The sequence below is a fragment of the Denticeps clupeoides genome, chromosome 10 (assembly GCF_900700375.1).
Source record: "Denticeps clupeoides chromosome 10, fDenClu1.1, whole genome shotgun sequence".
Classification (NCBI taxonomy): Eukaryota; Metazoa; Chordata; class Actinopteri; order Clupeiformes; family Denticipitidae; genus Denticeps; species Denticeps clupeoides.
In genome coordinates, this window is record NC_041716.1 from 12,733,653 (window position 1) to 12,759,750 (window position 26,098).

Genomic DNA, 26,098 nt, shown 5'->3' on the forward strand with positions numbered 1-26,098 from the left:
AATAAGATCAATGCCTATACTGAAAAAAGTGAAGACTGGTTATCTGTCACACCTATTATTTTAGCATTGATGTAATTTAAATAAACCAGGTTACAGCAAGCTAGATTGGTTTATATTCATTACGGCAACGCTAAAATATTAGATGTGACAGATTACTTCATTTTTTTCATAAAAAAGTAAATGGTAGCTGATTGTTCTCATTACAGTAGTTAGAAAATACAGTACAGGCCAAAAGTTTGGACACACCTTCTCATTCAATATGTTTTCTTTATTTCCATGACCATTTAAATTGGTAGATTCTCACTGAAGGCATCAAAACTATGAATGAACACATGTGGAGTTATGTACTTAACAAAAAAAGGTGAAATAACTGAAAACATGTTTTATATTCTAGTTTCTTCAAAATAGCCGCCCTTTTCTCTGATTTCTGCTTTGCACACTCTTGGCATTCTCTCGATGAGCTTCAAGAGGTCGTCACCTGAAATGGTTTTCCAACAGTCTTGAAGGAGTTCCCAGAGGTGTTTAGCACTTGTTGGCCCCTTTGCCTTCACTCTGCGGTCCAGCTCACCCCAAACCATCTGGATTGGGTTCAGGTCCGGTGACTGTGGAGTACATAACTCCACATGTGTTCATTCATAGTTTTGATGTCTTCAGTGAGAATCTAGTAATGTAAATGGTCATGGAAATAAAGATAACACATTGAATGAGAAGGTGTGTCCAAACTTTTGGCCTGTCTAATTTATGCTTATGAGTAAATTTTTAGTTTTATTTCTTCAGTATAATGCTACTGACAGCAGGTTTGTTTGGTTTATTCACATTACGGCTGTGCTAAAATATTAGGTGTGACAGATACATTTTTTTAACTTTAAGTTTAGCCGGTGTTCATTTTTTTCAGTTTGCGCAATTTACATAACAAAAAAAAAAACAAAAAAAAAAACTTGTCATCAGTTTCCATCACTTTGCCGTGGTGGCGTAACGTAGGAGCAAGTTCAACTCCACTCGAGAAGGCGGAGTATCCGGCCCGGCGCGGCGCGCGCTCCCGCTCCCGCGCGCCCCCGTTCCGCGCGCGCCCGCTCCCGCGCGCGCCGCCGCCTCGCAACGCCCGCCGCGCCGCGCCGCCGCTCCGCGGGACTCCCGACGGCCGCTCGGCTCCGCGATGACGTCGCGCAGGTAAGACGCGGGACGGCCGGCGCGGAACCGCGGCGCTCTCGGGGAGGTGACGGTAGGCGCCGGTGGAATGAAGCGGTTCCGACGGGGAAAAGGGCACCACACCTCCCCCAACATCCATCCACCCCGGGGGGGCAGGGGACCGGCGAGCTGCGGCCGCTTCCTCCTGTTGCTTCCCGGGGCAGTAACATGTTTCCAGGGAGGGAAATGAGTCGAAAGCGGCCGTAACTTTTTCTTTCTTTTCTGGAACTCGTTTATTATTGAACAGCCGGTTCTCCGCTCCTGGCGGCCCTTCCACTCTTCCTCTTTCCAGTCATTTGCATGCTTTTTGTTTGCGTGGAGTCCTGTACTTTCTCTCCTCTCATTTCTCTCTCTTTTTTGTTCCAGTGGAGGTGAAGAACGTGTTCGTCTATTCAGCAATATCTGTCCCTCCATTATTAACTGTTATAGCGCCGCGTCACGTTATGTTCTATTTCATTGCGTTGTATACAGTTGGCTGAGGGCACTTTTTGGCAGAACTTGTCTACTAATTTCCCACAGAGAATTCGCATTACGTTCTGTTATGAGCGTATGATTAATATTGTCAGCGAGTTTGTTGTGCGTACATGGCCGTAGTTTGTGTTTCTCTCTCTCTCTCTCTGTGTGTGTGTGTGTGTGTGTGTGTGTGTGTGTGTGGCGGGAAATGGAAAATGCTGCGGCGGAGTGTATGCGACTTGAAAACGCTCACGTGATTTCCTTTTGCCAAAACAATATATGTTCATCCATATGCGTGGATGTGCACGATTTCTGACTCCACTGGTTCCCTTGTACGAAGTATAAAGCACGCAAGCAAGCGGAGAATTCTACGCGAAGCCGCCTCTGAGTCCTCGGGACCCGGCGTCCCGGGTCCCCGGTCAGGTCAAAGTGTCGCCTCCATCGCCGGGCACCTCAGACGGCCGCCGTTCGTCCGTCAGACGGCACTTTAATGCCTTTTTTTGGAAGGGAAGCCATTTTTGTTGTAGTGCTTCTGTGCGTGTGGTGTGTGTGTGTGTGTGTGTGTGTGTGTGTACGCGACGTCCCTTTCGAATCCGTACTCGATCTCCGGTCCCGGCGTTGAAGTGTTAAACGCTCTGTCTGCGCCGCTTTTCTTTCCGGGCAGTCAGGGAGAGGTCCGGCGGCGTGGTGAAAGGCTGATGGCGTCCGCGTGGCGTTTCTCTCACTTTCCGCTTCATTTCCCCGCTCGCCAGTCATTGCACGAGACGGACACGTTACAGCGGAACCCGGTCCGGCGGTCCCCAGTCTGGATCCGGCTCTTATCTCAGCCCTCAGACGACAGGGCGGAGGAAGGAAGGGGGGAAGAGGGGAAGAAATGATTCTTCATCAGTGCCGTTCAGGCCCGCACAATGGCCGGCTGGAAAAGGCCCCACAGCACTTTCTCTGCAAATTCCCCTAGCTTCCCAGCATAGAAATGTCCCGCTGTGGTCCACGTCCAGCACCCGCATCCCTTCGCCTTTGTCAGGAATAGCGGGTCCCCGTCTGAAGGGAGCGCTTGTCCGTTGCCGTCGTGTCGCTGGCATTCCCGTCGCAGCCTAGAACTTTCGTCGCGAATAAGAGCGACTTACAACCAGTAGTTACAGGGACAGTCCCCCCCGGGAGACACTCAGGGTTAAGTGTCTTGCTCAGGGACACGATGGTAGTAAGTGGGGTTTGAGCCTGGGTCTTCTGGTTCGTAGGCGAGTGTGTTACGCACCATGTTGTTCCGTGCTTGCTGTGGCTGGGTGGGGTGAGGACACTGCAGAAGACCTCACAGGAGCGTAGCGAGATAATATGTTCCATAATTCAGAACACATTCATAATTAAGCAGCTGCGCAGGAGAGGCGCGTCTTTATCATGAAGATGGGATGAAGGAGCGGGCAGATAGGTAGGATGGGTCTGGTGTACCAAACCTGTCCAACTCCTAAAAACGGCTGTGGACTAATTTGCATTCATTTTACATCAGGACCCTAATTTGGACCAGTGCGTGGTAGCTGGTAATTGATATGTGCTAAATAAGTTATAAACTGGTACTACGGCTGAACAACAGCAGCTAATAACATTGCAGCGTTTTCCAGATTTGAACCCTCGGAGAGTAGTAACCGCGCGGGTCAACTGGTGACCTGCGCCCGCATCAAACATTCTGTCTCACTAGTGATTGTCACACGTGATACACAGCAGCACAGCACACGGTGCACGCAGTGAAATTCGTCCTCTGCATTTAACCCATCACCCTTGGGGAGCTGTGGGCAGCCATGACAGGCGCCCGGGGGGCAGCGTGTCGGGACGGTGCTTTGCTCAGTGGCACCTCAGTGGCAGATCGGGATTCGAACCGGCAACCTTCCTTAACCGCTAGGCCACCACAATGCGTCACTAATGTAAAGTGGCTTAACGCCGGACGGTTCTGGGAGGGACTCCATCCAGACAAGGAGTAGCTGCTGCCGATATATAATAATAACGTGCCGATATTAATCAGCTGGTTGATCAGAACGTCCGCTGTGGCCCTCAGGTTAAACGCGCCTTGAGTCCAACGCGGCGTGGCCGGTCCCAGGCAACGCTGTAAATATTGCATTCCTACGGTGCAGCGAGCAGCTGGACTCCCCACGCGGCGCGGGTGACGCGAGGCCGGCCATCGACCGGCCCGGCTGATTGGCGCCGCTAAAAATAGCTGCGGGAAAACCGAATTGTGCGCAGCGGCCTCGCCAGCGACCGTTATAGACCTCTGGGGCTTTGAAGCCACATAGGAGGCGCTAAGAATACCGCCTTCCGCCGACACAGCCAGCCTCTTTAAATAGCCCGTGCTGGAGCGACAGCGTTACGTAAGAAGCTCGGAGGGGGGACCCCGCAGTGCTGTCCGGCCACGCCGGCATCAGCCCCAGCAACACCCCGAGGGCGTCCATCTTCACCTAAAACCGCGGTCGCTCACAGTGTTGGGAAGTTTCTTTATTTCAATCAGCTCGTCTTTAATTACATTTAACTACATGGAATGTAAGAGGTGACCTAGACACTCGGATTACCTGATGGAAAACACACACACACACACACACACACACACACTAGACTCTATATGCATGTGTTAACCCTTTAATGGCCACGCTTAAAAAAAAAAAAAAAAATCTTTACATTTCTATGTACTTAGGACACCAATAACAAGAATGATTAAAAAAAAAAAAACATGGTTTATAGTTTTTTAGAAATAGGCCATACATCCATACATAATAAAAGTGTCAAGTGTCAATTTCTGGCACTTCCATCTTGCAATGTGCTCTACCAAAAGGTCGCGGGTTAATAACACGTGTAAGGTTATGTAATAAACAAAAAACAGCAAACAATGCAGTTAAACATTGAAACACGAACAAAACAAAGTTAAACATTTGAGTCTCTCCAAAAGCAGGGGGCTTTTGCTGCGATGGCAGCGTTTCACACTTAAGTTAGGCAACGCGGATGGTTTCCAACAGTCCTGAAGGTTTAATGCTGAACACTTTCTTATCATCCACTCATGTTAATGAGCATCTAATGAAGCAGCTTTTAATGATCACAATAGTGAACAAAGCCGTCATGAAGGTAAAAAGAGGCCATTCATACTAAATATGTTTCATGCATTGGACTCTACAAAATGGCTCCATCTTACTCTCCATAACCGACTACATCGTTCAAGTGGGTAGCGGGTAACACACTCGCCTATGAACCAGAAGACCCAGGTTCAAATCCCACTTACTACCATTGTGTCCCTGAGCAAGACACTTAATCCTAAATTGCTCCAGGGGGGGGACTGTCCCTGTAACTACTGTTTGTACGTTGCTCTGATAAATGCCGTAAACGTAAATGTAAACTTTTAGTGTAAACTGGTAGTGAATATAATTTAATGTAATGATAAATATGGCTCACACTATTGGGCGTTGAACAGGATATTTCAGGTATGTGTTCTTTTTGCATGTTTGAAAAGGTGCTGGTACGTTTTTTTTTCTCCAGAAAGTCAAAATGTGAAAATTTGCTGCTGTGTTTAATGCTGCTCCATTACATTACACTTCAACAATCAGTCTCTTACATTTGTTTCAAGGGTTTTTAGTCTTTTCTTAAAATTAAAAAAACAGAGCAGTGTGACGTGTAAGTTCCAAAATTTGCTCTGGCGGCCTGGATAATGGCATAAACGAGAACTGTAATGTTACATTTTTTTACATTTTTATTTGAAAAGAGAGAGAGTTGATTCAATTATTAATATATTTACTTAAACTGATTTACATGTTTAAATCAAGCTTATTTTGTCTTTTGAACTGATCATTCATGCATATAAACCAAGACTGAACCTAGAAATGTGAGTTAATAATTAAGTTACATGAAAGAGAAAGCGTCAAATAAAGAACCACAAAGTTTTTTTTTGGACTCTCTGAAAGCTCGTCCATGTTCCAGCTGCTTATTTCCTCTTTTTTTATTAATGCCGCCGTCCTTTCTTCCCCCCCTGCATTAAGTTTACAGGCCTTGCTGAGGCTGAAAGGTCATGAAGGGGGAAGTTGGCAGCCATTAAAGTCTTCATGGCCCAGTGAGTGCAGGCTGTGGGTGTGGATAAAGCTTAACCGGGGCTTACGGGGGAGAACTCTTAATAAGCCGCGGCGCTCATGACTGCACATCAGGCCCAGGCCGGGGCTGATGTGCACTCGGACAAAAGTCTGCGGATTTTGCGATTTTCTGAACTCTGACCGACTTGGTCCTGCAACAGAAATAGCACCGGAGCCCCGTGCCGGGTTTGAATGCTCCAGCAGGAAGGTGCCACCACTTTCCACCGGTGCCGAACGAGCCGCTACTCCCCGAAGAGCTTCTTTTACCATCTATTTAGCGCGTACGCGTGCAGTCCAGCAGTACCGCAGCAGCCCGAGGATGTACAGAGTGGCGCAGTAAACCAGGGCTCTGTTCAATATATCAATATTGGGATATCATTACCAAGCTGTGCACGGCATTATTACTTAATATCTGATAAATGTAACAGGTTATGCATGACGTCGGGTTGCAGGTTCCCAGGTGCCCACCGTCGCTGCACCGGGTAGGGCGCTTCTAAAGGCCCCGCCTGCCTCCGGGTTCTTCTAATAATGAGGGAGAGAAAAGTCGGGGCCGGGCCTGCAGCGGTGACATCACGTCACGTTCGACTCGGCGGGCGGGGCCGAGGCCGCGAGGCTAACGGAGCGGCCCGCGCTCCTATCAGGGAGGCTCACGCTCATTTAAATCCCAGATTAAACACCCTTCCACCTCCTAGCACCCCCCCCCTCGGCCTGGCCCCCTCCCGCCGGTGCTTGTGTAACCGCGCTGAGCGTGGATTACTAAGCTCGGAGCCAACCGGGGCTCTGACAAGCTCCGGGCAGAATGGTGAGGTAAGAGAAACTCTCCAGCCGGTGTCAGTCTGCTTTCTGTACGGCCTTTACTGCCGCACACCGCACGCATCCCGCCATGCGCCCCGCCAACGGCTGCTGGAACCCATCACTGCAAGTTTATTTACTCTGCTCAGCTGCTGTCTGTGTGTGTGTGTGTGTGTGTGTGTGTGTACAGTAGTTCTGTGTTTGCAGTAGATTGATATGCGAGACGGGTCCCAGGTGAGGTCAGGGCAGTGGGACGTCGTGGACTGTGAGAAGGGAACACCTGTGGGCTCCCAGTGTGTGGCATGCTATGCCTGTAACCTTTGACCCCTTCGCCAAACTCGTGTGGGTTTTTTTTTTTCTGCACACGCAGCATATGGTGCAATGTGTGTTGATGTGAGGTTTGGAGATGACGAAGCGCGTGAGTGCAACATTTCTGAGATAGCTGGCCGCTCATGGCTGTAGCGTCACTAGCGTATTTCCGTGGAGGCTTCTTCTGTTAGCATTTAGACGTTCAAAATCGTACATGAAAACATTCAAGCATTTTAAACTTCAGATTTTGGAAGGTAGTCCAGTCTTTTTTCCGCTACTTTTTTTTTCTATGATAATAATTTGAAAATGTTTTTTTGGTGCCGTGTAAAGCTGTTGCGTGTATCTCTTTCTTTCGTTCCTTCTTTCCTTCATCTTTCTGTCTATGACCAGACCGCTGCTTGCTTATCTAGTGGAACATGACAGCAGTCAAAGTGAACTTTGTGTGTGTGTGTGTGTGTGTGTGTATGCATGCATGGTGAAACAGATGTGTGCGTTTATCACCGGTGGCACATTGTGAAAACGTTACAAGTTTCCCCCTGTCGTGCACGTGCACACTCTCGTACGAGCAGCCTTCACACATCATATTTAACATGTTTCTCAATCACGATGTCTCCCCCAACTTCAATGTCATTTTTAACAAGAATTCAGCTCCATTTCTTTTTTCCTTCTACTTGTGGTAAAATATCGTTATTATCAATACTATTAATCATATTTGCTAGTTTTGGGGGTTAAGTAATGGGGAGATGGGGGGTCTGTAAATCACAGTTTAATTAAAGGACTGTAATTAAATGTTGATAAGACTAAATCATATCTCGAGAACGTACATCACATGACAGCTATGACTTTGATGGGTTTAGTGGGGTGGTGCCCCGCCCCCCGGCGTTTGTATGTAATCCTCCGCTGAATGGCAGCTGTGGGCATCACAATCGCTCTGTGTTTGGAAAGTTGTTTCCTAATCTCCCAGGGGAATGAGAAACCACAGGCCGTGGGGTGGATGAGGGGGTCAGGTGCATTCTGGGTCGACGTCCGCGCGCTAGCGTCCGCCTCCCATGCCCGATCTCTTGCGCCTCGCATGGCCCCAGGTTTAAACATTGCTGGTCTATCGGCATGTGCTGGCACAGCCTCCGTCCCCTCGAAAGGTCACGCAGGTCTGCGTTTTCCGGCAGGGCACATGCTGCCTCTCGGCCGTGTTAATGTTTATGGTGGCGCGGGAACTCTTTGGAAATAAGGTGCAAAGGTGAACCGATCCGGCCTAGTGGTGTTGTGGAGAGATGCTATCTGGGCACAGACGCGGAGGAGGGCATCGTGGGTGGGAGAGCTCGCGCCCGTTGGCATTGTACCTGACGACGAACATTGAAGTAGGAGAGGAAGTGCGTGTGTGTGTGCGTGTGTGTGTGTGTGTGTGTGTGACTCAACGTTCTCCACTATTTTTTCCCCGCGCGTTGAATCATTGCCATTTTCAGTAACTATTCTCAATCGTCAGCTCCACTCACGACCTGTTATGAATATTTGTTCTGTTCTCATTCGGATCCCGCACTGCGTGTGTCATTATTTATTTTCAACCTGATGACACATATTCTCCAAGTTGCAACACAAGGAAAGCATGGTTCATAGCCTCCATAATTAGAAATTTGGCTCATTTTATTATTTTCTTGAAATAGTCTTAAAATGTGATTAGCTTCAGTGGACACTTCGTATTTGAACCATTGCTACAGATTACGCAAATTCTTGATCATGTTTTGTCCACAAATAAAGATGTGGTTTAAGGTTTTTTTTAAGTATAAGTGGTTTTTGTAGTTTTTTTAATTTCACTGGAAATGTTGTTTAAGGCCCTAATATGGAATGTTGTTATTTTTGAGAGGGTTTTGGATTAAGAAAACAGACTCATTATTGCTGTAGTAGTTTCTATTTGCATCAGACTGGAGGAGAATTAAGAGACTGGGTCTGAGCAGATCCACACGCACAGCGTTTTCCCCTAATTACACTGTTCATCCAACACGGGATTAGCCCGGGTTTGTTGGCGTATGCTAGAAACCGCTTGTCTCCAACTTTTTCTTCTATGTGAGGATTATGGCGGGGAGCTCTAATCCGTCCTAACGACGCCCTGTTTCAGGCAAATTAATCTACACACACAGAGTGTCATTGCAACTCTGTAGATTAATTATGATATGTAATACATCTATTTGGAATTCCTTAATTTATTGAAGAGTCAATGCTGTGTTTCAGCACAGGAGTTCTCCTCAATTAAACAGCAGATGCACAACAGAGAAAATGTTTCCGCATTGTCCATTTGCATGTCCGTGACTCACAATATAATAAAAAATGGAAATATTTGATGAGGTATTTATTATTATGCTATGGTGTAGTGAAATGATGCCGATTGTTTCAACTCTGTGTTTCCTTACCTCTTCTTTGAATGAAATGCTTCATTGGAATTTACCATGAGACCCGTGGAGAACGTGCTGGTTAATTGCAGGTTTTGATGAGCATTTCCAATGTGTGCTTGTCACCAACCACATGCTTCATAAGATTTCTAAACGTTTTTGGCTCATATGTGACTCAAATCAGATTCCAGTTTGGACCACACTCAGGACAGATCTGATTTGCAATGCATCCTCAACTGGGAAATCAGACTTCATGTGACTTTTATTAAAATTCTGCACAGGTAGAAGTGCACACACTTAAGTAATTGAGAAGTATTTGATTCTGCTCTAGAAGAATGGCCATTTTTCCAACTGGGCAGTTTTCCTACATCAGTGCCATGACATATTTGTAGTAACATCTCTGTAGTTACAAGCTCTGTTGCACTACATTGTTCAAATTGTTTACATGGTTTTCACTCTCCACCATGTGCCCTTATTTGTATATTGTGTTTTTAAAAACACCTTTGTAAATACCTTTGTATTTAATGTTACTGTTTGTATTTAATGTTACTTGTTAGCACCATTGGCCTGAGAGTAACGAAATTTCAATTCTCTGCATGTCCTGTACATGTGGCAGAATTGACAATAAAGCTGACTTTGACTTGACTTTGACTATTTGTTTTGAGCATGCACGTCCAAACCTCTTTGGTTTGTTCTGTGCAGTGAAGGTTGAAATGATCACGATGAAATATAAAATCTGAAAGGCCAAATTAAAAAGAGTCATGTCAACGGGCAAACAGAAAAAAAATCTGATCTGAGAAGAAAATTGGAGCATTGAGGCCTGCAGCCTGAACAAGGAGGTCTAAGATTGAAGGAACGACGATAACTTTCACGGAGACCATTCTTTGTCAGATTTTTTAAAATGCTGGTTATGTCCTTTTTTCTTGTGAGCAAACTTTTAGTCTGTAATTTATAAACTGACCCTGAAACACACACGCCACAGTCTATCCTGTTTATCACATCCCACATGCTCCTTAAGTGTGTTTTAAACGCATCCCTAAACAAGCAAGAACTTGGTCAACAGCTGTTCAGCGCCGACTTCCTTTTTTGACATTTAGGGACAAATGCAAGGAAGAATAATGAATCATGCATCATAACAATTCTGCTCAGTCTGGACAGATAAAATGACTGGTGCACGCATACACGCCAATGAATCACTGTAAATTGTTGTGTTCTGCATGTGCGTCAACAGTAAATGTCCTCTTCCTCTGCTGTTTGCATAGGTGGTTCCACCCCAACATCACTGGCATCGAGGCTGAGCAGCTGCTCCTGACACGAGGGGTCCACGGCAGCTTCCTGGCCCGGCCAAGCAAGAGCAACCCAGGGGACTTCACCCTCTCTGTCAGGTCAGACATCTATACAGCCAGAAATGATCATTATTAATAATAACACAATTAAACATCAGATTTTATTACACTTTTATAACTCTTCTTGCCCTGGAGTCACACACCGATTGAGACTGCAGATCATTGTATGAATTTTTCAAGAAGTGTCTCATCTTAGAGAGTAAAGTGTCATGCCGAGTGGGGTGAGGCATTTGGAGCTGGAATGATGTCAAACACGCGAACACAAAAGCTCAACATAATGTGGGTCAGTTCAGTGCAGGACTGGGAGTGGGGCAAAAGGCTACACAAAGGTAGCTTGACAGGCTTTAGAATCTTTAGAATCAGTTCACTAAAAGATTTGTTCGAAAGATTTGTTAACAGAATCACTGAATCAGTCAGTGCATGGCAGGAGGAGCCTGTGAACCCATCTTCCTGAACTGAGTGTCGTGGCTGTGTTCCTTTGGCAAACACCTTTGTAAAAACTAAACTCGTTTATAAATCATGATGTTTTAAGTGTCCTGTCCTTTGGCATGCTATTTAACTGGTCCATTACAAGAACCGTATAATTCACACCAAACACAACTACTACTCTGGTTTAATCTGCTCTAATGTAATAAACAGTCAGTATTCTCATCGTATAAGAACATTATCCAACCCCTGGATTCTCTACCATCTTATCTGTACTCATCTGCATTCTGTAATTTAAATTTTCTAAAATTAACCAGTGATGAACACTGAAATCAGTATTCAGTAACTGTTCTGACTCCCCCTCTCATCAGGTTAAGAGTCGGGGTGTCATCCTCGACAGTAGCCTTTTTTTTTTATCTCATATCAATAACATTACCTGGTCTGCATACTGTTATCTGCGTAATATCTATCTTCTCCATCCCTCAGTCAACCACCATACTACTGCCATCCTGGTTCACAATCTCGTTTGGATTATTGTAACTCCCTAGTTTATGGTCTACCTCACAAAACTCTCCATGAGCTTTAACTTATTCAGAATTCAACCACCCGCATCATTACTAGAACTCCTTCTATCATCATATAATTCCCATTTTGCAGCAACGCCACCGGCTCCCGGTTAAGTCTTCGGTTAAATAAACAATTATTCAGTTAGCCTTTAAGGCTACATTTACATTTATCAGACGCCCTTATCCAGAGCGACTTACAATCAGTAGTTACAGGGACAGTCCCCCCTGGAGACACTCAGGGTTAAGTGTCTTGCTCAGGGACACAATGGTAGTAAGTGTGGTTTGAACCTGGGTCTTCTGGTTCATAAGCGAGTGTGTTACCACCACCCTAGCCACTGGCGGGTCGTCGCAGAAGGACAATGAAAGACAACCAACAATGGGAATACTCCACCTAGGAAGCACTATTTTGGGCCTTGTTGAACTTTGACCACCGTGATGCAATGTCATGCGACCAATAGAATCAGTTCCTAGAGGTCTACAACATGACATTATTGTTTTGTGGGAGTTTAGAAAACCACACATATTTTTTGTGCTGAGACATCGTGCTGTTTTTTGCAAGGAAGCGCAGAACATCCTATGGTCGGTCTGGGAGTGTCTTAAAGCTGCCAAAATTCTCCACTTAAAAGGTCCCTTTTCTAAAACAGTGGTGTAAAATACTTAGTATTACAAGGAAACATTGTAAAATGAGTGTGCATAGAGTTTTCTGCAGTAATAGCAATATTCTCTCACCTCACTGTTTAAGGCTTAGCTCAGAAAACATGCTGACATTTTTGCACTTTTTATTGTTATAGCGTTTAAATGGTTTGTTTCAGCAACAAATGAGCTGCAACAAATTACACATTTTGTTTTTCTAACTGTCAGAAAAGCTGCATCTTAAGTTTAAAACCTTTACATAATTTGTTTGTGTGGTTTATATACAGTACAGGCCAAAAGTTTGGACACACCTTCTCTACATGTGTTCATTCATAGTTTTGATGCCTTCAGTGAGAATCTACCAATGTAAATGGTCATGAAAATAAAGAAAATACATTGAATGAGAAGGTGTGTCCAAACTTTTGGCCTGTACTGTATGTTAATACAGTTGTGAAGTAAATTCCTGTAAATTATCAAGATATTATCGTGAAAACGGGATTATTTCTCTGACAATAATCGTACCACCCAAACTTCTAATGGTTGCAACCTTACATGGGACCTTTAAATAAGTAAAACGCCTTACACCTGTTTGTGAAGTCCCAGGGGCCTCCGGAGACTGCAGGTGGCACCACTTGACTAAGTCAGGGTCCTTAAGAACTTAAAGTGCCATTCTTGCCTTGTAAAAATTAAAAAGGTCCCGGTACGATTTTACCATTCATATTCTCGTCCAGTAAAATCGATTCTCAAGGAAGCAACCTGTTATGTGTTGCACCTACCCCCACGTCACAGACCTTCACAGCTCATGAACGCACAGTGGCCCAATCTGCATCAGATACAGGGGAGCCCTGATCCAGCCTATTTCCACATCAGGGCTGTGCTGACTTCACAGTTTGGTTCAGACCCGTGTTCAGTGCTGTGAGGGTTATGTGAAGGTTTTGTTTGGCTTGAGGCCTGAGGTCAGTTTCATATACGTAGAGGGCCAGTAAACAGATCAGCTCATATTTTATTTACTAAAACGCTTCTATTCCGTCAGCGTAACGTTTTAAAGCGAGCGTTTGGACCCAACGCGTCTGTGTTTGTTTGGTGGTAGTGTGTGCGTGTGTGGTGCTTTCCAGACCTTGGGCCACATGTCTCGGCATGACCACGGTCTCCCGAGGCCAGCGCTCACGTCCGGCTGCAGTGTGCTCGTTGCCGTGGCGCTGAAGGCACAGACGGCCTCACACCGCCTGTCCTGACACCGGGGCTCCGGGAGGACGGCCAAGCCGCCCGCTTTTAACCTTCAGAGGCCGGGCTTTATTACAGCGTAACATGAAGTACTGCTTTATTACCTCTTTTATAGTCTGTGATTTTTGAGAAGTTTATACTTTGTTCCTCTGGCTGTTTATACGCCTGTGGCTTGTTAATGTAAAGTTTTATTTTTATGACTGCTTTATGACCCATGATGCTTGATGCTTTCTGCTGGGATTGTGGTCTCTGTGAGTGAGAAACGCAGGGCAAAATGCTTTCACTCAGACTGACAGTGAAAGACAGACACGCACACACACACACACTCACACACACACACAAACACACACTGTTAGGTCTGAAAGTGCCTTTTTCGGGGGGAGAGAGTAATTATAAAGTCATTAAGAAAGTCTCCTCTTACAAGCAGATTATTAGATAAAACGCTGAGATCTGTAGCCAGGCGGACGCAGCGGGACGGCATAAAAACGGCATCATCACATTATCATCGCTCTTTCTCTCTCTCCCTTGCTGTTCTTGCTCTCCCACTGGAGATTCGTCGGTCTTTTGTTGAGTGCTTTCAGCTCATTGTGCCAGTGAGAGCTGGAATCCTGCAGGTGGAGATGCTTCTGGATGACCGACGATTGGATGACGGTCAAATTCAAAGCCACGTCTCAACCATACAGAGGTGGTCTAATTTACTAGTGGTATATTAAACAAGGGTGGTAGTAGCCTAATGGCTAAGACCCAGGTTCTAACCCCCCTTACTGCCATTTTATCCCTGAGCAAGACACTTAACCCTGAGCTGCTCCAGGAGGGGACTGTCCCTGGAACTACTGGCTGTAAGCCGCTCTGGATAAGGACGTCTGATAAATGCTGCTAATGTGAACTGATACCACAATATTTTTAACATGCCACCTTTCCTGTCTGAAGCAGCATTAACTTTTTTTCAGCAATTTGAGCTCCACAAGGTCTTCTGATAAGTAGGTCTGAGAATATGGGCCAGGTTCTCCAGATGGGTTGTGGTACAGGATCTTCTTAAAACTTACAGGATTCGGATGATCTTGCACGGACGTCTCGTGCCAGATACCAGGTTTGAATGCACCAGCATTAGGCCGAAGGGGATCGTGTTGACCATGTAAATACACAATCATGCAAAAGCCATGCAAATATGCAAAAACACAGACCCTGTCACAGACACAGTCCCTGGCGGAGAAGGCCATACAGTAATAAAAACGGCAGCCATCGATATCTCCGCTACATGTGCAATAACACGAGCCAATCTGAGTCATCTGTTATTCCCATATGCAGGAGTAATAGGGTGAAGCTGCCCGTCGTATCTGCCATACTGTGATAAAAGCGCGATGGCTGTATAGATTATTCCTCCCGCCATTATGTAACGTGTGATTGCCTCAGTCCGCTCCAAATGTTTCCACTGCTGCAGGGCTACTTATAGACGGGGTTTTCACAACTGATCCTAGACAGCAAACATGCCAGCGTAATCTCAGGGTTTTAATCACACCGACCGCAGCAGATCAGCCGAACGGGCGGCCGCAGAGCCCTGCCGCGTTGCTCTGCCATGTGGGCGCTCGCCCGCGGAAAATCGTGATCTTGTTTCTCTGAGTGCGCTGATAATTGAAGCGTGACTGTGTTCGCCCTTCAGTCCAGCGGGTCAGGTCACTTCACGTCATGTGACAGCGGAGCTCCTCCCAGTGACACTAAAGGAGGTTTATAATGCCACACTAGAACCATGATTAGCTATTTAAATATAGTTCTAACGTCTTGACTAAAATGGTTTTATCTTTGCAGGATGATGATGATGATTGTTATAATAGCATAAAAATAATTGCCTTTTTCATGTGGTAATGATTCTGATGGAATCTGATAAATTGTGCCATTCAAAATAAAAAATGATTCAATGTGCCTGTATTCCTTTGTGAAGCCACATTACTGTCAAGTTTGTCATTATTGTGGAAGCGGATGATGACGGCTAACATGCTGTCATGGGTTGGGCATGGTGTGCCGCTGCCTCTTCTGACAGTATTAACATTAGTCCCTTCTTTGAAGACCACTTCTCTATCACTGCTGCTCGTGGTCATGGTGCCGTGTCTGCTTATCAGTCACAGAAAGTCTGAGGGCTGTAGAACTGAAATTCATTCTGACATTAAATCTTAGTGAAACTCGAGCCTGTCTACGATGAAACAATGCTTGCGCGCCTACGTTTGATGTCGAACGCTCCCTGAGCTGATCCCCCTGTGATTTACTCCATGACCTGACTGCAGATTTCAGCATTGTGGGGGTGAATCCCGTAAGCTTTCAGAGCGATTTTACAGTTTGAACTGGGAATGGATTGGGTTGTGTGTGTGTGTGTGTGTGTGTGTGTGTGTGTGTGTGTGTGTGCGCGTGCGCATGCTCCGTAATTGAATAACCGCAGCCCAGAAAGGCAGCTCATGAGTCGGACAACGCTGATGAGGACCACAGCAACAGGCATAATACAATTACATGGGAAAGATTTATGAAGGAAGGGCTGACGGTGGGTGGAAGAGGGGAGAGGTGGATGGATGGGATTTATTTTATTTGACCCTCTGCTTATAATCAGCCTGCAAGAAGAGCTGATTGCATCAGAACAGCAGATCTCATTTCTGTCTGCTGCAGCTGGAGTCAGGCCCAGATACGATCTGTGTGCTGAAGGGGGGCGCAGTTCAGCTGGGTGGGGTGCAGTAGGGTGGTGTTCCGGTGGTTTACTAGCACAGGGGTGCAGGTGTCTTTTTTTCTTCTTTTTTTTTGAGGGGAGGTGTGGCCTGAAATCCCAAACACTGCCACATGCGAGTACGTAATGCATTACTGACACTGTCCTCCAGGACGCAGCCTCCTCTGCATATAGAGAGAAGCAGAAAGAGGGGGGGCAAAAAAAATGAACTTAATATGATAACATTCTTCTATTTCACTCTCTCTGCCCCTGGGTAGATCCTTTAGAGGATTTGAAGGGCATGGTAACCCCTCATAAACATCTGACCTACAGCATCTCTGACTGCTATTACATCCTGCTCCACGTTCACTGAATTACACTAAGCTTGTGAATTCCACATACAATGCGTATTATTGTTTGACTTTATCTACGCTGATTGTCTGTAGATTATGGATTATTATTGTATGCTATTTGCCTCTTATTTACAGAGTTTATTGTACTGTGCTGCTTTAGAGACCGCTGTGTGTGTGCTACCAATAACACTGATTTTTAAAATTCGTTCAGGGATCATTCTGAACCTGAATCTGATTATTATGTCTTGGTGAAGATGAATTTGAGTGTTTGGGCTTGGGGGTTCTGTGTGTGGTTGGACAGGACGGGCAAAGTGTCAGTGGGGTTGTCTATTGAAATAATTTAGGCTGTTCTGGTTTGATTTTTTTATTGAAGGAGTGATGAACTGGCATTTCTTTTTCTTTCCTCTCTTGCTGTCTCTCTTTACGCCTATTTCCCACTTTTCTCCGTGTCCCGCCATCTCTCTCCATCTCTCTAACTCTGTCTGTTTATTTTTTTCTCAGGCGTAACGATGAGGTCACTCACATTAAGATCCAAAACTCAGGCGATTACTACGACCTGTACGGTGGAGAGAAGTTTGCCACGCTAGCCGAGTTGGTCCAGTATTACACCGAGCAGCACGACCTGCTGCGCGAGAGGAATGGCGACCTGATCGAGCTCAAGTACCCCCTCAACTGCAAGGACCCCACCTCTGAGAGGTACAGTAGATATCCAATCAGTGGATCACTGTGTGCTGCCCTCTAGTGTTCACAGAGGCACGGTACAATCAGTCAGTTTTCAGTCACACTTCTCTTGCTTGGGGTCATAATCTGTCCTAGCACCTGAAGGAGACAGTAGAAAATATTCAGGATACGTAATGACTAAATGACTTTTGTAATATAGCTGTATTGAAGCAGAAACTTTTTGCGCATTATAATTTGAAATTAAACGATTCTGCTTTACTTTCACCCCTGTAAACAAAAAGAAAGAAAAACATGATATGCTGCTCTTTTATGTAATAAAATTATATAAAATGGAAAAAAATGATTAATTTCCTAGTAGATTTATATTGCGAATTCTTGGATGTTGCATGAACATGAAAGAGGTTGATGTCAGATGACTTATTTTCTGCTTTTTTTCATGAAGAAACAGGCCTGAGTTTCTCCCACTACCTCCCACACCCTCACACAGCTCCGTCAGCAGCCACAGCACATGATATGGAAACAGTCTCCACGGTGTTAAACCACACGCACACAGTGCCACGCATACACACGTCTCTCAGAAGGAATAAAAGCGCTGCTCGAGCATATGAGATGCACCTTCCTCTGCTGAGACAGATATTATCAATGCATGATTTCCAGTGGAAATGTGTATCACAGGCTGTGACAAAGATGCTGTCACCAGATAGGTTTGCGGTAATTCCTTTTATGTGATGCATAGTTTTTGTCCATCTGGCCTCTGTCCTTTCTGTAGATGGTACCACGGGCATCTCTCTGGGCGTGACGCTGAGAAGCTCCTGACGGAAAAGGGCAGGCCGGGCAGCTTCCTGGTGCGCGAGAGCCAGAGCAAGCCAGGGGACTTTGTGCTGTCCGTCCTTACCAATGAGGAGAAGCATGAAAACGTGGACCGCAAGACGAAGGTTACCCATGTCATGATCCGCTGCCAGGTCAGGAGTTTGTATTTTTATTATTCATGAACCACTGTTGGTTTATGACATTTTCCATGTAAGGTTATTTCTTTCATGTTGTGCTAACAGGAAGGGAAATATGACGTTGGTGGAGGGGAAAGGTTTGACACCTTGACGGATCTAGTGGAGCACTACAAGAAGAACCCCATGGTAGAGAAGAGTGGGATTGTGGTGCATCTGAAACAGGTGCAGAGCCCCAAGCATCATTTTACACACCACTGCAAACTTTATGGAAGATGCCAGTTTTACTGTGAAGGGTCACCTTCGTAGACTTGACACAATGTGAGACAAGCGCAACAATAAAAAAAAAGAAAAACATCTATCATATTTAAATGAATACACAATTCATGTTTGCTAAGTCTGGACAGAAATTACTAAATTAAGCTAAATCACCACACATGAATTGATTATTGTAAAAGACAGGATTTATATTCTCTCATTGTGCACACAGTCTAATCCAGTTACATAATGTATTCACAGTTATTCACTGTATAAACACACTAAATTCGTTTACATGATTCAGGGCCCTATATATGCAATGCATACAATATCAAAATAATCATTGAAATTGCAAAATTCATGTTTACACCCTGTATAATATATATGCAGCAGGGAAGTTGCACCACTTATGTCTGTTTAATCAAATTCGGTTCCCTTTTTTTCAATCGGAAGCCGTTCAATGCGACCAGAATAAATGCCGCCAACATCGAGAATCGGGTGCGGGAGCTGAACAAAGTGGCAGACAACTCAGAGAAACCCAAGCAAGGATTCTGGGAGGAATTTGAGGTATTTCAAGTGATGTGAAAGCGATTTTTGTTGTCATTGTTATACACAGCAAGACAGCACAGCCCTCTGCATTTAGCATCGCCCTTAGTGAGCAGTGGGCCGGCATGAAAGGCGCCCAGGGAGCAGAGTGTGGGGACGGTTCCTTTCTCACATTGAATGATCGGGATTTGAACCCACAACCCTTCGTTTACGAGTCTGACCCACTAGGCCAAATGTTCCGTTTTGTTCTAATGCTGGAACTAATGTAACATTTGTTAGAGGAACTGGCATAGTGAGACGTGCCTTTTATTTTGCCCCTTTGTTTTTGCTTTTATCCCTCTCCCTGTCTCGCTGGTGACCTCCAGTGCTCTGTGAAGGGCACTGTGTGCTCAGTGTGTGATTCCTGGGGACCTCTAAGGGGTGCTGTTCATGGGATGATTTTTTGTGAACTAGCTGCTGCCATGTGCGCCTCAGACTCAGCATGTGAAAGAAGATATTAGCAGCCTGAGCCACGATTATTAACCAGTCTGCCTTGGAAATCCTTCACAAATATACATTTCTGACTTGTTGCTGATAAATAAATAAATGCTATTTACTTGTTTAATTTAATCATCTCATTCATTTACAGTAGCCATAAGTAAGTCCAACCTGTGCTGCTTGGGATATTTGCCTGTTTGGTCTTGTTAAGTAAATACTACGAGAAGACATGCTTCAGTCTAATAGAAAAACAACAAAAGCTTGTTCAGCATAAGAACAAAAAGGACACAGAAAGCATTTCTATGTATAATCCAGCTCTTTTTTTAACCATTCCATTTAATAATAATGGACGAGAGTATGTGAAATTGTTCAATTCTTTCTACAAAATGTTTACAGCTGAGCCCTTGCTTCAACAAATGTGACTTGGACATAAGGGTTACCTAACATAAGTGTTTTGAAAGATTTGCATGATCAACATTTGTTTTTTATTTTACTCTTTACTCATTTGAATTAATGTTTGAAGATTCCCTGTGTGTCTGCGGAGACCCAACTCTTTTCACGGTGTCCCCAGGTGCTGCAGCAGCAGGAATGTAAACTGCTCTACCCGAGAAAAGAGGGACAGCGGGCGGAGAACAAGGGCAAGAACCGGTACAAGAATATCCTGCCATGTGAGTCACTCTGCTCTTACCCAGCTTTTTTATTTTTTTTAAATCCTGAACATAACTGAACCCACGGATGTGGTGAAAATGACATGGGGTGGTGTGATTGTGAGTGAAGCAGCGAATAACAAGGAATAAAATGGTTTTCCTGCAGTTGACACCACTCGCGTGACCATCAGGGAAGCTGACCCAGACGTGCCCGGTTCAGACTACATCAACGCCAACTACATCAGAGTGAGTTACGCCCCAGTCACAGGTTTATCTCAGTTATCTGTCCAATCGTTGTTAGGCAGTTCTGCTGTGCTGTTTCTTGATGGAGATGTTTTATCGCACAGCCCTACAGTACTTATGTTCCAGATGCAGATTAGTGTAAATTTACCTAATGAGTCATATTTAACCTGCGGTACATATTTACAATTTACAGCATTTATCCAGATCGACTTGCATAAGTGCTTTAAAATGTCCTTTATTTGTCCAATGATTGTGATGCCTGGGTGCTCATGGCATGGATGGGTTCTAATCACCCGCAGCTTCCGCTCCTACGGAGAACCCTTCATAAGTCAGACTGTGTGCAGCATTCTGTGTCGTGTGTTGTCGTTGTGTAGATGTTTGAAGGTACACCCTGCATGCTCCATATTTTCATTTTAATTTGTGTTCTGGCCATTGTTTCCTTTTGTTAATTAAAATTTCACAGTTTTCCTCTATAATGTCAGGCGTGGTAAAACAACGATTAGCTTAATAACTCTTTTTAATCAAAGTATGTCCTAAAAAGGGCTGTTTTTAGCTTGCATTTTGTGATCCATCTTTAAGATATTAAAGTTTATTACAATATCTCATAATAATATATTATAAGAAAAAAAATCATGTCTCCTGGCGACTCATGTCGAGAATAATTGACTGACTGTGTGAACTGGGTGCTCTGGTCGAGAAAACAATGGAAAATGTCAAGATTTATTTTGGAAACGGGACACCCTTGTGCACATCAGTGCCCACGTAGACCAGACAGTCGAGGGTGACGGGACAGAGACGCCCCACACGGAAGGGCCTGCTGATGCTAGAAGTGTATCCTCTGTCTGTATAGAGCACACATGACGAGGGGCGCCACGTCGAGGAAGGCAAGGTCTTCATCGCCACTCAGGGATGCCTGCAGAACACAGTGATTGATTTCTGGAAGATGGTCTATCAGGAGAACACGCACGTCATTGTCATGACGACCAAGGAGATGGAGCGGGGCCGGGTAAGGGGTCAGCCATCGAGGATTTGCATTTGTCTTTGAGAAGAATCTCGTCTGAATCCATTATTCATTTATGCCCATGCCTTTGAGCACTGTTCTCATTGTAGAGAAGTTAAAGGAGCCATGTGTAGGAGTTTTCTAAAATGTTGCTATGGCCTTTAAAAAGCAGTAGATCTTGAACAAATAGTCTAGAACATATGCCAAAGTTCTCAGAGCATCACTTAAAATTCCTTTTGCAGTTTAAGGCATTCAATACCCGTTTCTTCGTTTTAACAGCAGCCTGGAATGGGTTTGTTTGAGACAGAAGGGTCAGGAGGTTATAGTCCCATGAGGGGATGAAAGAAGGTCCTTGAATTCCAAATGTGGTTCAACCATTAAATATTTCACTCTCTTCTTGTAGTGCGTGGGTTTTATGTGCATTTATATGGTGTTTAGTGTTAAAATTTAAACCGGATGGCTGGATAAAACCTCCAAGTTCACTGGCTGCTGATGTTCGTTTGTCTTCAACAGAACAAATGCGTTCGCTACTGGCCTGACATAAACTGCACTAAAGAGTTCGGGAAGGTGTGTGTGAAAAACATCGAAGAGCATCCGGCCCAAGATTACATCCTGCGGGAGCTGGAGGTCACGCGCGTGGACAGGGTGAGTGCCGCCTAACGGATGAGCCTCTTTTGTGCTCGCCCGTGGCTGCCTGGCCGTTATTTACAGTCCTTTCACGAGCACCGCGCCCGCTCTGAAAAATGAGCCCGGGTTTTTTTTAGCGTCCCACGAGGGCTCTGCTGTGGCCTTTTCTTCTTTGCTAAATCAGCTCAGTTCATGTTCCTCATTCGGTGTGCAGAGGGACCCTCCAAGGTCTATTTGGCACTACCAGTACCTGAGCTGGCCGGACCACGGGGTCCCCAACGAGCCGGGGGGGGTTCTGAGCTTCCTGGAGCAGGTCAACCGAACACAGAGCTCCATTCCGGATACCGGGCCCATCGTGGTGCACTGCAGGTAAAGGCCTACTTTTTTTTTTTTTTTACAAAGGTCTGCCAACCTTTGCTTTAAAAAAAAACAAAAAAAAACCACATCTTTATTTTGGATATGCTCTGTCTTTTTTCTGTCTCTTCATCTTCAGTGCAGGAATTGGAAGAACAGGAACCATTATCGTGATTGACATCCTGATAGACATCATCAACAGGCAAGGTAAAATAAACGTAACAAAAACTATTTTATGGACACCGGCATTCTCAATGCTGATACAATATTTAAATTAGCATGCAATTTGTATGTCTGTTTAATTTATTTAAATTCACGATATAATAATAATTATTATTTAATTAATTAATTCCAAATACCAAAAACACTTTCATGCCCAGTATTAAAAGAAATGTAAATATGTGTGTGTGTGTGTGTGTTGCTATACCAAATTATATACCAATAGTTCTCAGATCAAATGTTAGCACTCACTAATCTCAATAATCTATATCTACATCTATGTTGCTATGTGTTGATGTACAGCAATAATCAATTACAGTTAATCTTTCCAACTATAATATACGCCATCACTTTCTCCCACCCACTTGCTGAAATTGATTTTTTGTCATTTGGCAAAATAAATCTTGTTTGTCAGGACTGGACTGTGACATTGATGTCCCCAAAACCATCCAGAGGGTTCGACAGCAGCGGTCTGGCATGGTGCAGACAGAGGCCCAGTACAAGTTCATCTACATGGCGGTACAGCAGTATATCGACACTGCACAGAAGAGGATGGAGGAAAAGCAGGTGAGAGATGATATTTCAAATTCAGTTAATTTATTTTACTGGTGAACTTAAATACTCTTAAATGAGGTCTGTTGGGTGGAGAAGTCACGATGCAGGAAGTCTAGCCATCATTAACAGGCATCCAGATTGAGTTGAATTCAGTTAAACCGCATCAACCATACCTGTATGCAAACTGGAACCTGTCAGACTGGTCACACTTTTTTTTTCTTTATCTGATCAAACGAACGCAGAGGAACAAGACAAAGGAGCGCGAATATTCGAATATCCGGTACCCGCAGACAACCAATGCCCATGCCAAGTCCAACATGAGCTCATCTCGCTCCTCCTCTGTGTGAGTAATTGCACGTTCACGCTGCTTTGCTGCGCACTGGGCCCTTTATTTTCAAAGTGACCCAAAGTGTGACAGCAGCTCCCACTGACAACACCCTGAATAGCCAGCTGGGACGCGATAACAGCCGTGTCCCACAATCCCTTTAAAATAATTTTACAGAATCCCCAGGTTCAATTCGTCTTTTTACTCTGCGCAGGATGAACGACGACTCTTCGGGCGTGTATGAAAACCTCAACATCAAAAACCCAAAGAGCTCTGGGACCAGCAACACCAGGAGATAAATCCTGTGGCTCCAGCTCTCTCTGTCTGTCGGTGAGAGCATCTTGTTTTCTGATGACATAGTCAGTGTGAGTGCAGGTAGGTGTTCTCTGGTGTGTGTGTCTGAAAGAGAGGAGTAAGGAGTAGAAAGATGCAAGGATGTGAGGGGCTACTAGTCTCTTTTTTTTGTCTCCTGATCATGATCATTGATGGCCTGTTTGTTTCTTGTGGAGTATCATAGGAGAGGAATGCGGTGTTTTCTTTACACCGACCCCAATAATCTTTATTATAATGGGACCAGTGGCTCCATCAGAGTAAAAACCCACCACAGTGCGATCAGACGTGCAATCTGCCACGTGTTCACCTAAACAGATCAGAATCCTCGACCAGGATGTAATCCAGTTAAATGGAAATAAAATGGAATTGATGCATTTTAAAAGGTGAAAGCGATGGCATAGCTCAGCACACAGTGCACACCACGAAGTGTGAGCAGCGGACAGACATGAAAGGCACCCGAGGAGCAGTGTGTGGGCACGGTACCTTAACAGTTCAGGATTTCATCCCGCAACATTTTAATTACGAATCGGCTTCCTTAATGGCTAGGCCACGGCTGTACAACCAATTTTAATGAAATACAAAGACGTTTTTTCTCTGTACCTAGTACTGTTTAAATATTCTCCAGAGTGAATGCCAGAATGTCTTCTACTTAAACAGAAAAATAATTTATTGCGCATTTTTATGTTGTTTTTAATGTTATATTTGCTTTCTGGTTATTATGTTATGTTGTATTTTTTATGATATTTTTTACTATTCCATTCAAGGTTATTTCAACATAGCCTGAGTTGAAAATGTAATAATCCATTAAACAGGTGAATACCATCAGTATCTGTAGATGGATATGAGATGTGATACTGACATGGTTGGTTGTTTTTTCGTGTCCCTGTGTTGGCATCTAGGTGCAACAGATGTCCGCAGCACCGGGGCGTGGGTGATGGTGGATTTCCTGTCTGCCGATAACCTGAGCGGAGCACCGGCGCCGCCCTGCTGGCCCGTTGAAGCCACCCCTTGCCGAGAGGAGTGCGCCGCACAGTGTCCTCTCTTTCTCTCGCCCTCACTTTCTCTTCCCTGCCAGACCATCTGTGTCTCCACTTCGCTGTGGCTGTGCTTCACAAAAACAAGTGCCTGAGCAGCAGTCGAGTCTGTGATGCCCCCTTCCCTCCCCCAGAAACGCCCCTGCAGCATCTCCTGTTGAATGTAGGAAGTGAATTTTGAAAAAAAAAGGATATATTGTGTGTGTATAGAGTGTATAGAACAGAAGGGCTAAAGTCCAGTCCTTTCCTGGCTGCTTTTGCCCTGGATGTCATCTGCTGTAACCAAAGACCTTTGATAAGCTCCTCAGTATCAGGGGCGTCTCTCTAGCTGCCGTCATTAGTGCTTTGCTGAGTGACGGATGGGACACAGTGAACGAAATTTGCTACAGTGCGAGCATGCACACACACACACACACACACACACACACAGAATAGCAGAATAGTGTAGAACCTTTTTTGGCCCTCGAAAGGTTTCCAGTTGCAACTATACTTCACCTTTGTTCAGCTGCAGAAAGAGCTTGTAAACACATACACACACTATGACTTTTCCGTGCCAATGTTCATGCGTATGCATTTCAGGAAGCTGCCCTTCGAGTCACTGTGGCTGCCAGTGGCGTCACACCAGCAGCTGGACCCCTGCAAGCGTTGGACTGGGGCGCCTCCGCCTCCAGCCTGCAGCATTGAATCATTTTGTGAATGTGACATGTAATGAATTATAGCGCCTACACTGAACACGACTGACCTGCACAAGCGTGAGAGAGACGAGGGCAAGACGTCGACCAGACCGAGCCGTAATATGGCCAAACGGTTGGCGCTACAAGGATAAATTGATGATGCCCCGATGTGCTTGATACAAGGAGGCTTCGCCGAACATCCAAACGCCATCAAGCCAGATGGCCTCGGCCCAAGATTATAGAATAGATTAAAGGAAGAATGGAACAGGAAAAAGTAATTTACAAGATAATCCAGATGTGACTATGATTGGAGTCGCCTAAGCCAGCATCAGCAGCGATGTCATAAGCAGGGAGGTTTGCCTCCACACTCGAGAGAAGACGTGGTTGCGACAACCGGCTTAAAATACTCCTGTTTGAGGTTTAGTGTAATATCCGGCTTGTTGGGGTCGGCAGCTGGCTTTATCCGTCATTTAAAAATATTTATATGTAGGTACCATTGATTGTATGGAACTCTGGCCAGCCACATTTTGAAGGACAAAGCATGTAGCGTGGCACGCTGAAGCCTGTGCCAGGTTGTCGGGCACCATGTCTGTCTTCAGCATCTGCTCCTTATCTCAGAGAAAAATGCAGTGAGGATTAGGCCCGTGGTTCAAAGAAATTCCACCTGTACTGCTGTGTACAGGATGTTGCTGCAGCACGCCTCGCCCTTACAAACAACTGAATATGC

The 26,098-nt window shown here is 45.0% G+C and overlaps 1 protein-coding gene across 3 annotated transcripts; it reads left to right on the forward strand.

Annotated features, from left to right (window-relative positions):
- The first annotated feature begins 1,087 nt into the window (after positions 1-1,087).
- ptpn11b (protein tyrosine phosphatase non-receptor type 11b) lies at positions 1,088-24,886 on the forward strand. Of its 3 annotated transcripts, none has more exons than XM_028994176.1 (16): positions 1,088-1,170; positions 10,483-10,605; positions 16,956-17,150; positions 17,905-18,097; positions 18,188-18,304; positions 18,791-18,904; positions 19,932-20,028; positions 20,174-20,253; positions 21,101-21,256; positions 21,764-21,895; positions 22,092-22,246; positions 22,371-22,438; positions 22,866-23,017; positions 23,248-23,348; positions 23,545-23,660; positions 24,563-24,886. In XM_028994176.1, the coding sequence occupies exons 1-15, from the start codon at positions 1,157-1,159 to the stop codon at positions 23,627-23,629; spliced, it is 1,782 nt and encodes a 593-aa protein (XP_028850009.1). In that variant the 5' UTR covers positions 1,088-1,156; the 3' UTR covers positions 23,630-23,660; positions 24,563-24,886. The 3 variants fall into 3 exon arrangements, with proteins under 3 accessions (XP_028850009.1, XP_028850010.1, XP_028850008.1); XM_028994177.1 differs by lacking the exon at positions 1,088-1,170 and adding an exon at positions 6,433-6,542; XM_028994175.1 differs by lacking the exon at positions 1,088-1,170 and adding an exon at positions 6,538-6,653.
- Positions 24,887-26,098: the final 1,212 nt, after the last annotated feature.

Bases quoted from the DNA above. Each gene is read 5' to 3' on its own strand.
- ptpn11b (XM_028994175.1), top strand. From the start codon at position 6,619: ATGCGCCCCGCCAACGGCTGCTGGAACCCATCACT. The intron at 10,606-16,955 runs GTCAGACATCTA...TTTTTTTCTCAG, and splicing joins GACTTCACCCTCTCTGTCAG to GCGTAACGATGAGGTCACTC. The intron at 22,247-22,370 runs GTAAAGGCCTAC...CTTCATCTTCAG, and splicing joins CCCATCGTGGTGCACTGCAG to TGCAGGAATTGGAAGAACAG.